Genomic DNA, 12,669 nt, shown 5'->3' on the forward strand with positions numbered 1-12,669 from the left:
TCATTTCTAAACAGCATCATAAAGAGGGTTGCCTGGTTTCGGAACGAGCCTAGACAGAATGACTCTACCTGCACAGTCACTCCCTATAGTTTATTGGAGACGTGTCCATCCGGGAAGCAGAATTCCCAACAGACCAGCCATCCCCAAACCAACACAAAACCACCGCGGAACAAAACCGATGACGAACGCCAGAAAGGCCTCCGAGAAGGATGGCGCCCTGTCCCAGACGCTCTGGGGAGCAGCGGCCACCAGCTTTGGGGTGAAGGGGACTCCCACCAGGCACAGTTTCCAACCCCGAGTCTCAGGGAACTGGTGGAGACAGGAGAAGCACTGGTGAAGCTGGAGAGAAGTGGATGGATGCGTGGGGAGGGTCAGCCCTAGGTCAGATGACGGCACCTGGCAAGAGCCTGGATCCCACTGAGACAACACAGCAGTTTCTGGAAAATGGGGCCAACATGGAGAGGGCCCTGAGCCGTCCCCACAGCCTCTCCTCCCAAGGCTCTACTGGGAAGCAGGGAGGCGGAGTCCTAGGTCAAGGACATAGCAACCTTCCCACCACCACACCCCCAACATAAGGGTGCTCAGGAGAAAGCCCGGTGTGGATGTGTCTCCTGTCTGATGGCAAGTATGTGACTGCTCTAGTTCTCTTCTGTTCCGGCTTCCTAGAAATTCAGAGCTAAGAGTGAGATTCCCAGTTCCCACAGACAGACAATATCCCCCGCAGTTAATAAGGGCATTCTACATCTCCAGGACTTGGGATATTTGTGTATTTTCAAGAGAAAGAATCTGCCCTCGCTGGGCCACCCACCCCAATCTCCCCCAATCACTGGTACTCCTCTTTTAGTCATCAAGGGCCCTTTGTCACAGCCGATGGGGTATGTGTAATCGCCTCTGCTAAAGAGGTGACAACAAACCAGGAGGAAAAGACGTTAAGTAACAGGAAGAGAAAAGATTTTGCACCTCAGGGACAGAAAAGAGTTCCCAAATGTCAGAGTGTTTTTAATTAATCTATTTATTAAGATTAAAAAATACAGATCAGGTGACTTCTTAGAACATGTGTCATGATTATACCTTTTAATTCCTGGTACGTGAGAAAATGGAACAATGAGCTGCTTGTAGCCAGCACTCAAATATTTGCTGAATGAACAGATAAAGTCTTTTTTTTTTATATTTTTTTAATGTTTATTTATTTTTGAGAGAGAGAGAGAGATGGCGCATGAGCAGGGGAGGGGCAGAGAGAGAGGGAGACCCAGAATCCAAAACAGGCTCCAGGCTCTGAGATGTCAGCACAGAGACCAACGTGGGGCTCGAACTCACGAATCATGAGATCATGACCTGAGCCGAAGTCAGACGCTCAACCGACTGAGCCACCCAGGCACCCCAGATAAATAGTCTTTTTAGGAAAGTGTTGCAAGTAGTTTCTAATGGAACAGTGGTCTTGGGATGGGTGGTAGGAACATCAAACCCTGCTGTTGAAGAAAAGCAGACTAGGACATGTGAACCCAATGACCATCCCTCCAAAACGGTAACTATTTTAAAAATCTGGTGTAAAGGTGAACGATCCAAGAAACCCGCATGTGCTCCCAGGGATTTAAAGACAGTCATAACCAGCGAACCTGAGAAGTAACCCAACACTTTGAAATGATAATCTTTTTACAGAAACAGCCGCTTCTGCAGGGCTAGAGGAAAAAGTGCTCTTTTAGGTTAAGGTCTTAAATGTCTGGTAGCCAGCAACCTCAGTGGCAACATTAGTCCAATTCATTCTACACGGAAAAATCACTTGGGAACTGAAAATGCAGGAAAACTGGGGCACCTGGGGGGCTCAGTCAGTTAAGCATCCGACTTCAGCTCAGGTCATGATCTCACGGTTTGCAAGTTCAAGCCCCGTGTCAGGCTCTGTGCTGACAGCTCAGAGCCCGAAGCCTGCTTCCCATTTTGTGTCTCCCTCTCTCTCTGCCCCTCCCCTGCTCACACTCTGTCTCTCTCTCTCTGTCAAAAATAAATAAATGTTAAAAAAAATTTTTTTAAGAAAATGCAGAAAAACTTGTCCAGTTTTCCCCCTAGTTAGTCTATGAACAAATAAAGAACTTGACTGAATTAGACCCCAAACCCAATATTTATGCTTGTCCTCTTAACAAGTTTTAAATAGGCTTCATTTTCATTCAACATAATTTCAAAATTATAATGAAAACAGTCAACAAAATATGTGTGTACTCAATTTGTTAAATTTATGTGCTTGGGGAAAAAAGAGTCCGAATAAACAAGTCAATTATTTTCATTAAATACATTAAAATTTAAGGGTAGTGTTTTTATTATGACTCTTGCCTTAATACACCAGGACAAAATTATTCCACGATATAGCTATTGAATGAGGCTCACTACTCCCCCACTGATTTCACAAATTACAGTTCCAACTAGCTATAAAATAACCAAATCAGTTCTGATATGGCCATAAAATTAAGCCTGAAAAAACAGTGAGGCAAATCACCCCTTTAAAATCAAGTGGTTGAACAATACGTTCTACATGATTCCATTTATGTCAGAAAAAAAAAAAATCTATATTTGCGTGAGTATGCATGCATAGAAATTATAGAGAAAGACCTGGAAGAATATATATCAAACTGTCAAGAACATATATCAGACCTCAATAAGGGGCATGGGGTGGAGAGGGGAACTTTCACATTTTACTCTTTGTCTGTACCGTTTAGATTTTTTACAACAGAACTATATTCCCGTGTTACCTCTGTCAACAAATTAAAATCCAAAAAAACAAAGCAAACAAATATAATCTACCTTCTGAAATTGAAACCAATCTCTCAGGACCTTACTTTTATTCAACACGTTACCCTAAAGCACCGTATTTGCTGTTTTAAATTACGACTTAATTCAAATTAAGTCTTCAGTGGCATTTAAGATTGATGGCATTGTTACATCTAAGACGTTGTGAAGTTTCTCTGCAAGTCTTTTAAAAAAAAAAAAAAAAAGAGAGGAGTAGGATGTCCCTGGACAGGACAGGTGTGGTTTGACCTGTAGCAATGGATGCTCAACTCCAGTCTCCCGTTCCTCTTTCTACGGAAAGTCGCCCTAGCAAAGTCAATCGAGGTCACCAAAGCAACCAATTAATGGCAAACACCATCGAGGATATCCATGTCCCCTGGGGTTCTCAAAGTAACCCGTGGGGTTGTCAGAAAGCCGGCCACCTTGGACATTTCAAAACACCTAACAATGACAACACTTCTCCTATCATGGAGACACAGGACTAAGACCGAACAGGCAAGGCCACGTGGGTCCTTTGGTCATGGACTAAGCAGAGTGCCAGATTAATTTTGCTGCAGAGCTGAACTACATCACTCTATCAAGGGTGAGCAGCCATACTGGTTACCACATAGGAAAAACAGATTAATTACTACTTAATGCTGACAGACAGAGGATTTCAAATGTATGGGGCTCCTGAGGGAAGGGAAGTTAATAAAAGGGGTCCGTGAGAAGGAGGTCAGCAGCCTGCCTCATGACACATCTCTGTCACCAACACACCACAGGCAGGATCCGGTGCCCTGCGGGCAGAGACAGCGTTCTCTGAAGACACCATGAGAAAGGAGGTATGGACTGTGCTCCAGAGAATGGGAAAATGGGTATTAAAAACAAAAACAGTATCAAATACACAAAAATAACGCCAACTTAAGGCAATTCTGAACATGCTCCCAGACATCAAGGCATCATAATGGGAAAGAACACACAACCGGTATTGGATTTTTTGCCCCATTTTAAGAAAGGAAGGCCTGGGGACCTGAAGGTCAAGGGGAAGACGCCACCACTAGAAGACGGGACACCAGTTTCTTTGAGTTCACAGTTTTGTCAGAATGTCGTTGCCCTGGTTTTTGATGGGTACACGAAAGCTCATCCCTTGGTGCAGGAACAGGTCCCCTGGACCCCCACCTCCGGCCTTCTCTCGCCAGTGGTCCTCCAGGTACCCACTTACAGCTCTCTGGTATCTTCCTTCTGTCTCAGGCCCAAATATCCACACTTCATGCCGACCGCTCCAATTCTTACCAGCCAGCACACTGACATTCAGGCTCCTCCACCCCTTGAGAAGCCTTCTCAAAGCAGCCCGATGTGCCCAGGGTGTCCTTCACCCCACAATTCTGCCAGGACCTCGCTCTCCCATTACTTAAGAAATGTCTAACATTCCAGCTTTTCCAGAAAGCCTTTCCAGACTGACCACTCATAAGCTACTCCAGCCTCAATCTCCCTCCTGGACAGAGTTTCCTCACTACTCCTGCTGAGCTGAAAACAAGAACAAACTTGCCTGGCCCCTCCCTCCCCAAAGGACACCTGTCTTCCATCCTCAGAGAGCACAGACTATCAATGTCTTCCTCTCCATTTGCAAAGTGATTTACCATTTGTTTTACGGCTGGCCTTAGATGATCATCCCCTAGAAGACAGGGACAGGGTGGCGTTCAGCAAAGCCTGGGTCACTGGGATGACAGGGAATAGGGTATTTGGATGAATTTAATTAAAGGGTTAACAGAGGATTAGACAGAAACTTTGCTTCAACTCTCGTTATTATAAAGCCTGTTATAAAGGCTTTTGAAATACATCTGACCACTTTCCAGCCTGAGTAGAGTTAATATAATTTAATCTGTGATTTAGGATCTTACAGTGCCCTGAGGCTCATCATTCTCTTCTGCTACTATAATTATAGATGCGGAAGATGTAGAGACTGGACTGACGGTGCCCTGGAAGCCGATTTCGAGAATAAATCCTCGCTACCACATCTTGTGAACTCGGCCTTTCGGAAAGTGGAGTTCAAAATAATAGAAACAAAATCCCACTTAATTGGAGGTTCCAGTTAAGGGAGGTCCATTGCCATGGTCTTTGTTAAGTCCCCACCACTGTGGCCCACAATTAGCCACTTAATAAAGCATTCCTGATGAAGGAATTTGGCAACATGTGATTTTCTACAAATGTAAGCTTGATTTTGACGCAACCACTCATTTCTTTGAAAATCAAGGGGCATTCACACACAGGTGTCCTAAATTTCCTTAAATTAAAAACCAACCCTTCACGAAGAGTTAGCTGTGCTCACTTCCAAGCCGCAAAGAAACAGGTGTCCAATCATAGCAAATGAGGAGCTCCCAAAGGAACCTCAAAATATTAATCAAGGAGCCATAACACAGGATGCACAAGGCCGGGGACCACGGGAGGCCAGCAGTGAAGCCACTTCATTCAGTTTCTAGGTCGGGGCTCCGCCGAAGTGGTCTGCCTGGGCCCTAGGGGCTCAGTCTAAGCCCAAATCCCAAACGCCTTACAATCGAAGCCAGTTCTCTGTGTCCTCACCATCCGAGATGAACTGGACCCTGAAGACCCCTGACAGTCATTTCTCTGAACCCTAAAGGGCCACTCTACCACCATTATGACCACAGACTCCTCAGCACCATCAGGACTCTACTGGGAATAGAACGCTCCCCTCGTGGAAACCCTGCCCGTTTCTGAAAGCCAATAAAGTCCTCTCACACGGCATCTTCCCAGCAACCGCTGCCTACCCTGAACTTTACTTTGAACTTCACAGGGGTCCGTGAACGGAAGTCAGGAGGTATGTGAACTTGAAGAAAAAAAAAAAAATGACAGCTTTATTTGCAGCTAACCTCTAAGTGAATGCGAACTGTTTGATTACGAATGTAGGCAACCACCATGGCGATGTCTCCGGGACCTGTGACTCTGTCACAACGCAAGTCACACATGCCTTCAGATCACCTCACAGTTGACACAGATGCCTCAACACACCGTTTTCATTCTTCACTGTGCCATAATTACGGTAATTGTTAGAAATGCTGTTTGAGCTAGTTATTTAATGTGCTCCTAAGAAGCGTATTGCTATGATCCTAAATTTGTTTAATGTTTTGATGACTGTATTTCAATAGAACTCATTTCCTCTGTTAGTTGATGTATTTTTATTTATGAATTTCAAAGTGTTACCCAAAGAAAGGGTCCATAGGCTTTTCCAGACCGCTCAAAGGACCCAGGGACACAAAAAAGGTTAAGAACCCCTGTTGAGTGGTATAAAAGCACAGGCCCTGTAGCCAATCTCTAGCTCTTGTCCTTTGAGCACAATGATTTTAATTCCCTGAACCTTGAGTTTCCTTATCATGATCAAAGGAGCCGACACAGAAACCATTTATTCAACCAAAAAATCAACTGAATGCCTACTTTGTGCCGGTACGCGCAGAAGGCCGAGTTCTGGGGCTACAGCAGTGAACACGCCAGAGATGGTCCTTAATACAGAAGGGCTTGCTCTGTGAAGGGTTGAACGGTGACTGGCACATGAGCATTCTATAAACACTGCAGAACAGTACTATTGCTAAAACCACAACACTGCCTGCGTAATCATATGCTGATTTATGTTGCTTCCCGAGTAACAAACTCTTGGCTCATCTGGCTCAGGCCCTCCCAATAAGGCTTCTTAGAGGCCAGGGGCTGGGCCTGGGTACTCACAGAGGGGCAGCGGGTGACATGGAAGGGCACAGGGTTTGAACCAAATGATCTTGGCTTCAAAACCCCGTGCTGCCGCTTACTAGCTCTGCCACTCCGCCGGCAGCCCATAGCCGTCCCTCCAAAATTGGCTCTCTCCTTCCCCAGCAGTAACACAACCCTGTTTTTAGCTGTACGCTCGGAATGAAGGATGGTATTTCCCAGCCTACCTGGCAGTCACATACGATCACGTACTCGAGTTCTAGCCGATGGGGATAGAAGCAGAAAAAGAGACGTGTGCAACTTTCAGGAAGCGTTCTTAAATTGGGAGGTCTTGCCCTTCACCATTCCTTCTCCTCCTCCCCGATGGCTAGGGCCAGCACAGCCTTCTTGGACCATGCCATGACCTTGGGAATGGAGGCATGCACATGGAACAAGACAGAAGGGGCCTCCACACCACTGTGGAGCACCGTATGGAACTGGGGGACAGTAGTCTACTGAAGCAAGTTCCTTAAACTCCCTGGACCTCAGTATCTCCACCTACAAAATGGTGACCACGTGAGACATCTATCCAGCGAGGCTATTTTAAGGACTTAACAAGATAGGGCTTGCTTCACAGCAAAGGCCAGAGCCAGGAGAGGCGGTACTGTTCTGCTGCTATGCAAAATGCAGGAGACCGGGACATCTTCACAGCCCTGGGTGCACAGAGGTGGCTCGATAATTCACACAGCTGAAAGGCATCCTGGCCTGTCTAGTCCTCCTGACAACAATTCCCTTCTCCGGTGGGGCGCCTGGGTGACTCAGTCGGTTGAGCGTCTGACCTCAGCTCAGGTCACGATCTCACAGTTCGTGAGTTCGAGCCCTGCATCCAGCTGGCTGCTGTCATCTGTCAGCTCACAGCCCGCTTCAGATCCTCTGTCCCCCTCTCTCTCTGCCCCTCCCCGCCCCCCAAAAAAGAATTCCCCTCCCCAGCACCCTTGTTAAATGGTCCCCAGGAAAGGGAAGTGCACCACCTCTGGGACAGCTGGTGGGGACGCTGTTTGTTCATCCATAAATCACCATCGTCAGAGCTCTTCCCCCTACTGCCCCACACTGCCTCGCTTCTCCCTTCTGCCTTTGATCACGAGTCCTGCCCCAGAGCTCACACTCATCAGAACATCAAAGTACCTTTCGATCTCTTTCAGAAGAACCCTCTGGCCTCTACCCGAAGAAGCCTTCCCTAACTGACTGGGAGGTAGGTGATCACTGCCTCAGTCCCATCGTATTCAAGGGAGAGGCTGCCCAAACTCTACAATGAAATTCTCTCCCACTGAAGGAGAACCCATATGGCCACTAGCCAGCCACGGACTCTCCTGTGTTGATCCAGAGATGTTCCAAGCTCCTACATTTCTCCTTGCTAACTAACTACTTTTAAAGCTCTTTCATCTTGTTTGCAACATCAGCATTGGTCTAGGAGGGCATCACTACTCATGGTTATGCAAAGCCGAAATCTGCTTCATGTGCCTGAAGCTTATATTCATCTTTCCTGATTGTCCCCTTCCTGTTATTGCAAACACAAATCCTTTTCGGTCTCTCCCACGTGGCTGTCATCTTTCCATGTCACTGTCACTCATGCAGGCTGCTGCCAGGCACAGCCACAGCCTCATTCCCTCCTTTCCACACGCATGCTCCTACTCTCTCCCCTCATCTTCTGCCCCTGTCTCCACCCATCAGCACTGGTGACTTTACTATCCTCATGGCTCAACCAGGCCCTGGCATAAGATGGCTTTGGAATTGGAACGAGGGTGGCCGTGGCAGCCAATGGCTCCCAAGTTGGGTGGGGCACCCTGAGCTACCAGAGAAAGAAACAAGACACAGTGGTCAAGGAGGCAGGAAGCAGTACGCATGTGGCTTCAGCAGGACAAAGACAAGGGCAGGACTCAGCACCCAGACAGGCAGAAGAGGAGGAAGCTGATCCAAATCCCAGACACTGGCAGAGGAAGGGCGCAGAAAGCACAGGCCTAACGATGTGGAGGGAGTTGCAGGCAGGTGAGAGATGGTCCTGTCCGCACCCTCACGTACTGTCATAGGGTGTTCTGCCTCGAAGTGCCATTTCTGGAGGCTGGCGGCACCCATGTCAGTGCCAGAGGACTCAGCCTTATCCTACTTTTTACAAACAAAATTATATTCCAGGTGTGTGTGACCCACAGGAGCATAAAACCTCAGGATTCTTTGCTCTTTGAAATTACACATTAATTTACGTTACACAGCAAGAATGCTGACGCATGAATCAGCCCACACCAGACCGCAAGCCAAGCGGGAAGTACGACCCCCAACCTGGGTTCTGTTCCCTCCCAACACCTCCTGCTCTCCAAGGTTAACAGCAGCGGAGTAGCAAGACCCCCTCCTGGCCATGCTGAGAGTCGCTGGGGAAGGGAAGAAGATGAGACTCCCCCGGAGGGGTGTGTGCAAAAACACCAGGCACGAAACCTTCCCACCCTCACCCACGTCTGGTCATCTGCCATTGCTCCCCTTCAAGGCCACCTTGACATTCATTTCCTGGCCCACGACACCTGTTTATACACAAAGCTGGGAGTGGAGGGAAGATAACAGTGTGCCCAAGCTCCACTCCAGAGTCGCCCAGAGGGCAAACAGCGGGGGGGGGGGGGGGGGGGGTTGTGGGGGGACCCGCAGGAGGCCACACATTTCTAGAGCAGCCGGGAGAAACAAAAGGCACAAAAGTCACAGTTCCCTGTTTTGCCTTTGGCGGTTCCTCCTCCAGCCCCGGTCCCACCCTTCCACCCAACCCTCTTTCCCACCTTAGCCATCCAACCCCACAGGGCTTTCCTTGTTTGTCCTCGTGAATCCACATGAATCACTAATTACTGATTTAAACCCAGACACTAAGTGAATGACAAATACAGTATAACAAATACCACTAGGCTATTTAGCACTGGCGAACCCAGAGCTACCTGCCTTAACTCTGCCTGAACAGACAGGAGACACGGGACACTGGATCCTAACCCACACCGGGGCAGAACACTGACTAAATTGCCAACAGACCGGCGTCTGTGTGTGTGCTAGGGCGGGGAGGGCTGGCTCTAATGAACGCACACACTGCTTCTTTCACTTGGAATTACCTAGGGGAGCAGAGAGCTGGACATCGAAATTTTCAAAAAGCTCCCCCAGTGATTCCAGCATGCGCCTAAGTTTGAGAACCACCAACTGAACATTTATTAGGTGTTCCAGACGTGTTTCAAAGCAGCCGAGATATTTAGGACACCTTATAGCCTTGAACTGGCAAGACAGGCCTTGGCAGTATCATCCCATTTTACAGAGATTCACATGGCAATCGTGATGAGACTGAGATTCTAATCAGGTTCTCTAACTCCAAAATCCGTTCTTTCCGCCCAACTGTGAACTCTTGCATGGGTAGAGACAATGCATGAGAGCCATCTCCACTGCCGGCAGCTCAGGCATAAACTCCGTAAATGCAAAATATCTAGATTTGGAGATGCAAACACCAGAGGCAGGTGTGATGCCCTCTTCCAAACACAAGGGACAGAACCATACAGAGAGATCAGAAGGTGTGCTCGTGTGCGAGGTCTGAGGAGACAGACGGAGGATGCGTGAGATCCCGGCGTGGGAGTTTATCCTAGACCCGAGATGTGTCCCTCTAATGCCACACTGAAGATGGTGCTCATCGGCATGGAGAGCATGGGCAAAGGAGGGGGGACCTCTGCAATGAGGAGGGAATCCCCAAGAGAGGTGACAAGGGTTCGCCTCTCAGGGCCACAGTTCGTCATCCTGCTCTAGGCGTTGTGGCCTTCTGCAGCGGGCCCCCCCACCAATCTGAACACACCCCCTCCCAAGCAGCTTTCCACTCCTCGGGTCTTTCTTCCTGCCAGAACTACGGTCTGAGGCTCCTTGCTGAGGGGACGTAAGATAGGTACCCCCACACATTTAGTCTCCAGACCGCTTGGGCAGGGCAACGCATCCCTTCACCACCCTACTCCACTCATGCCTACTTCCTCCTCCAAAAAAGCCCCCCAAAAACCCAAAAAACAAACAAACACACAAACAAAAACATCTTTACCACCAAACCAACTTTCCCCACAGTAAGAATAACGTGCCCACTCCAAATTAGGAACTGATGTGGACCAACACAGAAGGGAAGACACTGAAGTTTATGACACTACAAGAAGCCAACCCACGAGCCACACGGAGTCCCTAAACCACCAACTGGCAGATGGGGGCAATCTCATCACAGGGCCCGGGACAGACACTTCAAGGACAGCAGATGTTCCTTCTTAAAGACAACCGGCAACATCCCATCATTCCTCCTGGTTCCTATTCCGACCTGTGACACACACCGGCTGCATCGTGGTGTCCCCCAAAGCCAAGTGTTGATGGGAAAGAACCACAAGGAATTACAGGAACCAACGGCAGGTTAAACTTTCACATCGATCGCACTGATAAGCGGAGACACTTACCCAGCACAGCCAGACAACTGAGCACTGGAAAAAAGCACTTCATGTCGGCAGCGGAGAAGAGACACCACACAGGACGCTTCCTCTTCTCTCCGCACTTAATCTCTCATTTCTGGCAATCCACTTATAGCTCCAGAGGGCAGTTTTGGAAACAGAACTTAACTCAAAAAATGAGAAGAGGTTAAAGAGAAGAGATCATCGGCAAGATGGGGGGCAGGGGGGAAGGGCGGCCAGTGGCTTGTGTTAAACTACCCTATGCTAAAGGAAGGGTCCAGAACAATTCTGAAGGCCCTCTAGGCTTCTGTCACATCCTGTGCCTTAGCGGTTTCCACTGGAATTGTAGATTGCAGTGAACTAATCCTCGAGGAAAAGGGAAAAAAGAGTCTGAGAAAATCCTTTCATCCGCTGATTATACAGGAATGTCCTTGGCTTCCCAGTGAAGGTGTCTGTAAGCTCCCTCATTCGGATTCCCCAAAGGGAAGACGGTAGGTTTTGTCAAAACCTTTGACAGCTAAATCGCCCGGGAACAGCACGGACTGTTTGGGTTTCTTCATCCAAAAGTCCGTCTCCATCCATGACGGTAGGTCACGGGGCCGCCACCTGCCCCAGACCTTCCCAGAACAAACGAAGCAAGTTGGCGTTCGGCGGCCCCGAAGCGAAGCCGGTCCCACAATGCCAGCCGATTTCTGAAAGAAACACAAGACAGATGTAGCCAAGGCGCACACAAGCGCCGCAAAACCGAGAGGGGCCGAGCGCCGGGCTGCTCCGGACGCCCGGGTCCCGTTCCTGGACCAGGACCGTCCACCCGTGCATTCTGACCTTGGGCAAGTCGCTCCACTGGCCCCCGCCTCAGTTTCCCCGCCCGGAGCCGGGCAATTGCGGGAAGCCTGCTGGTTCCTGCAATACTTTGCCCACACGGCTCACTCCAGGGCACTCCCTTAGCCTCCCGCCGAGCCCGGCGCCGCCGGGAGCCCCACCCTCCGCGGGGCACCTCGGGAGGGGGCTCGACGTGGGGCCGCCACTCCCGCTTCCACCTCCGGCCCCCGCCCCAAACGTGGGAGCTCCGCGCGCGCCGCGTCCCAGGTGGCCCCGCTATTGTTTTACCTTCCCGGCTGTTTATTTTTCGCTGGTTGGAAAGAAAAGAGACGGAGGGCGAAGCGAGCGGGGGGCTGCGCTTTCCGCTGCCGGGGCGCGCTCGTGGCCAGGCCAGGGGAGGGTCTGGGGCCCGACCCCGGAGCGGAGCCGACCCCGCGCCCGCCACCGCCCTCCCCGCCCCCTGCCCCGGGCTCCCGGCTGCCCGCGCCGCCGCCCCTTCGCGCGCAGCCCGCGCCCCCACCGGATACTGACCTCGCCCCCGGCCCTCTCCCTCCGCGCGTCCGTCTGGCGGCCGGCGGTCCGGGCGCACGCCTCTGGGGACGCGCCGCCTCCTCCCTCTCCCCCCGCAGCCGCACCGGCAGCCGCGCTCCGGCCCCTCCCGAATCCCCGCCCCCCGGCCCGGCCCGCAGCACCCGGGCGAGCCGCGCGCGGGGCGGGGGCGGGGGCTTGGGCAAGAGGCACCGCCCCCGGGCCCGCCCCTTCCCCCGCCCGCGGAGAAGGGGCTGGCCAGGGGCCTGGCGGGGCGCTCGTGGGCTGGTGCTCCCGCCCAGGCGCACCTGCCCGGGGAGGGGGGCGGGGGGCACCCCAGGGCTGGGCACAGGGGGCGTGTGTGAGCCGGGCAGCTTCCAAAGTTTAT

The 12,669-nt window shown here is 50.6% G+C and overlaps 1 protein-coding gene across 2 annotated transcripts in view; it reads right to left on the minus strand.

Moving 5' to 3' along the window:
- The window catches only part of IGSF3 (immunoglobulin superfamily member 3), a 92,629-nt gene extending 80,275 nt beyond the window's left edge, over positions 1 to 12,354 (minus strand). The window contains exons 1-2 of one of the 2 annotated variants that reach the window (XM_042953578.1): positions 12,285 to 12,354; positions 10,941 to 11,623 (exon numbers count right to left, since the gene is read on the minus strand). In XM_042953578.1, the coding sequence (XP_042809512.1) occupies positions 10,941 to 10,983 (43 nt within the window). In that variant the 5' untranslated portion in view covers positions 10,984 to 11,623; positions 12,285 to 12,354. Of the gene's footprint in view, positions 1 to 10,940; positions 11,624 to 12,041; positions 12,123 to 12,284 lie in introns of those variants that run through there. The other variant, XM_042953579.1, reaches the window with a different exon arrangement.
- Positions 12,355 to 12,669: the final 315 nt, after the last annotated feature.

Source organism: Panthera leo, chromosome C1 (genome assembly GCF_018350215.1).
Source record: "Panthera leo isolate Ple1 chromosome C1, P.leo_Ple1_pat1.1, whole genome shotgun sequence".
NCBI classification, from domain to species: Eukaryota; Metazoa; Chordata; class Mammalia; order Carnivora; family Felidae; genus Panthera; species Panthera leo.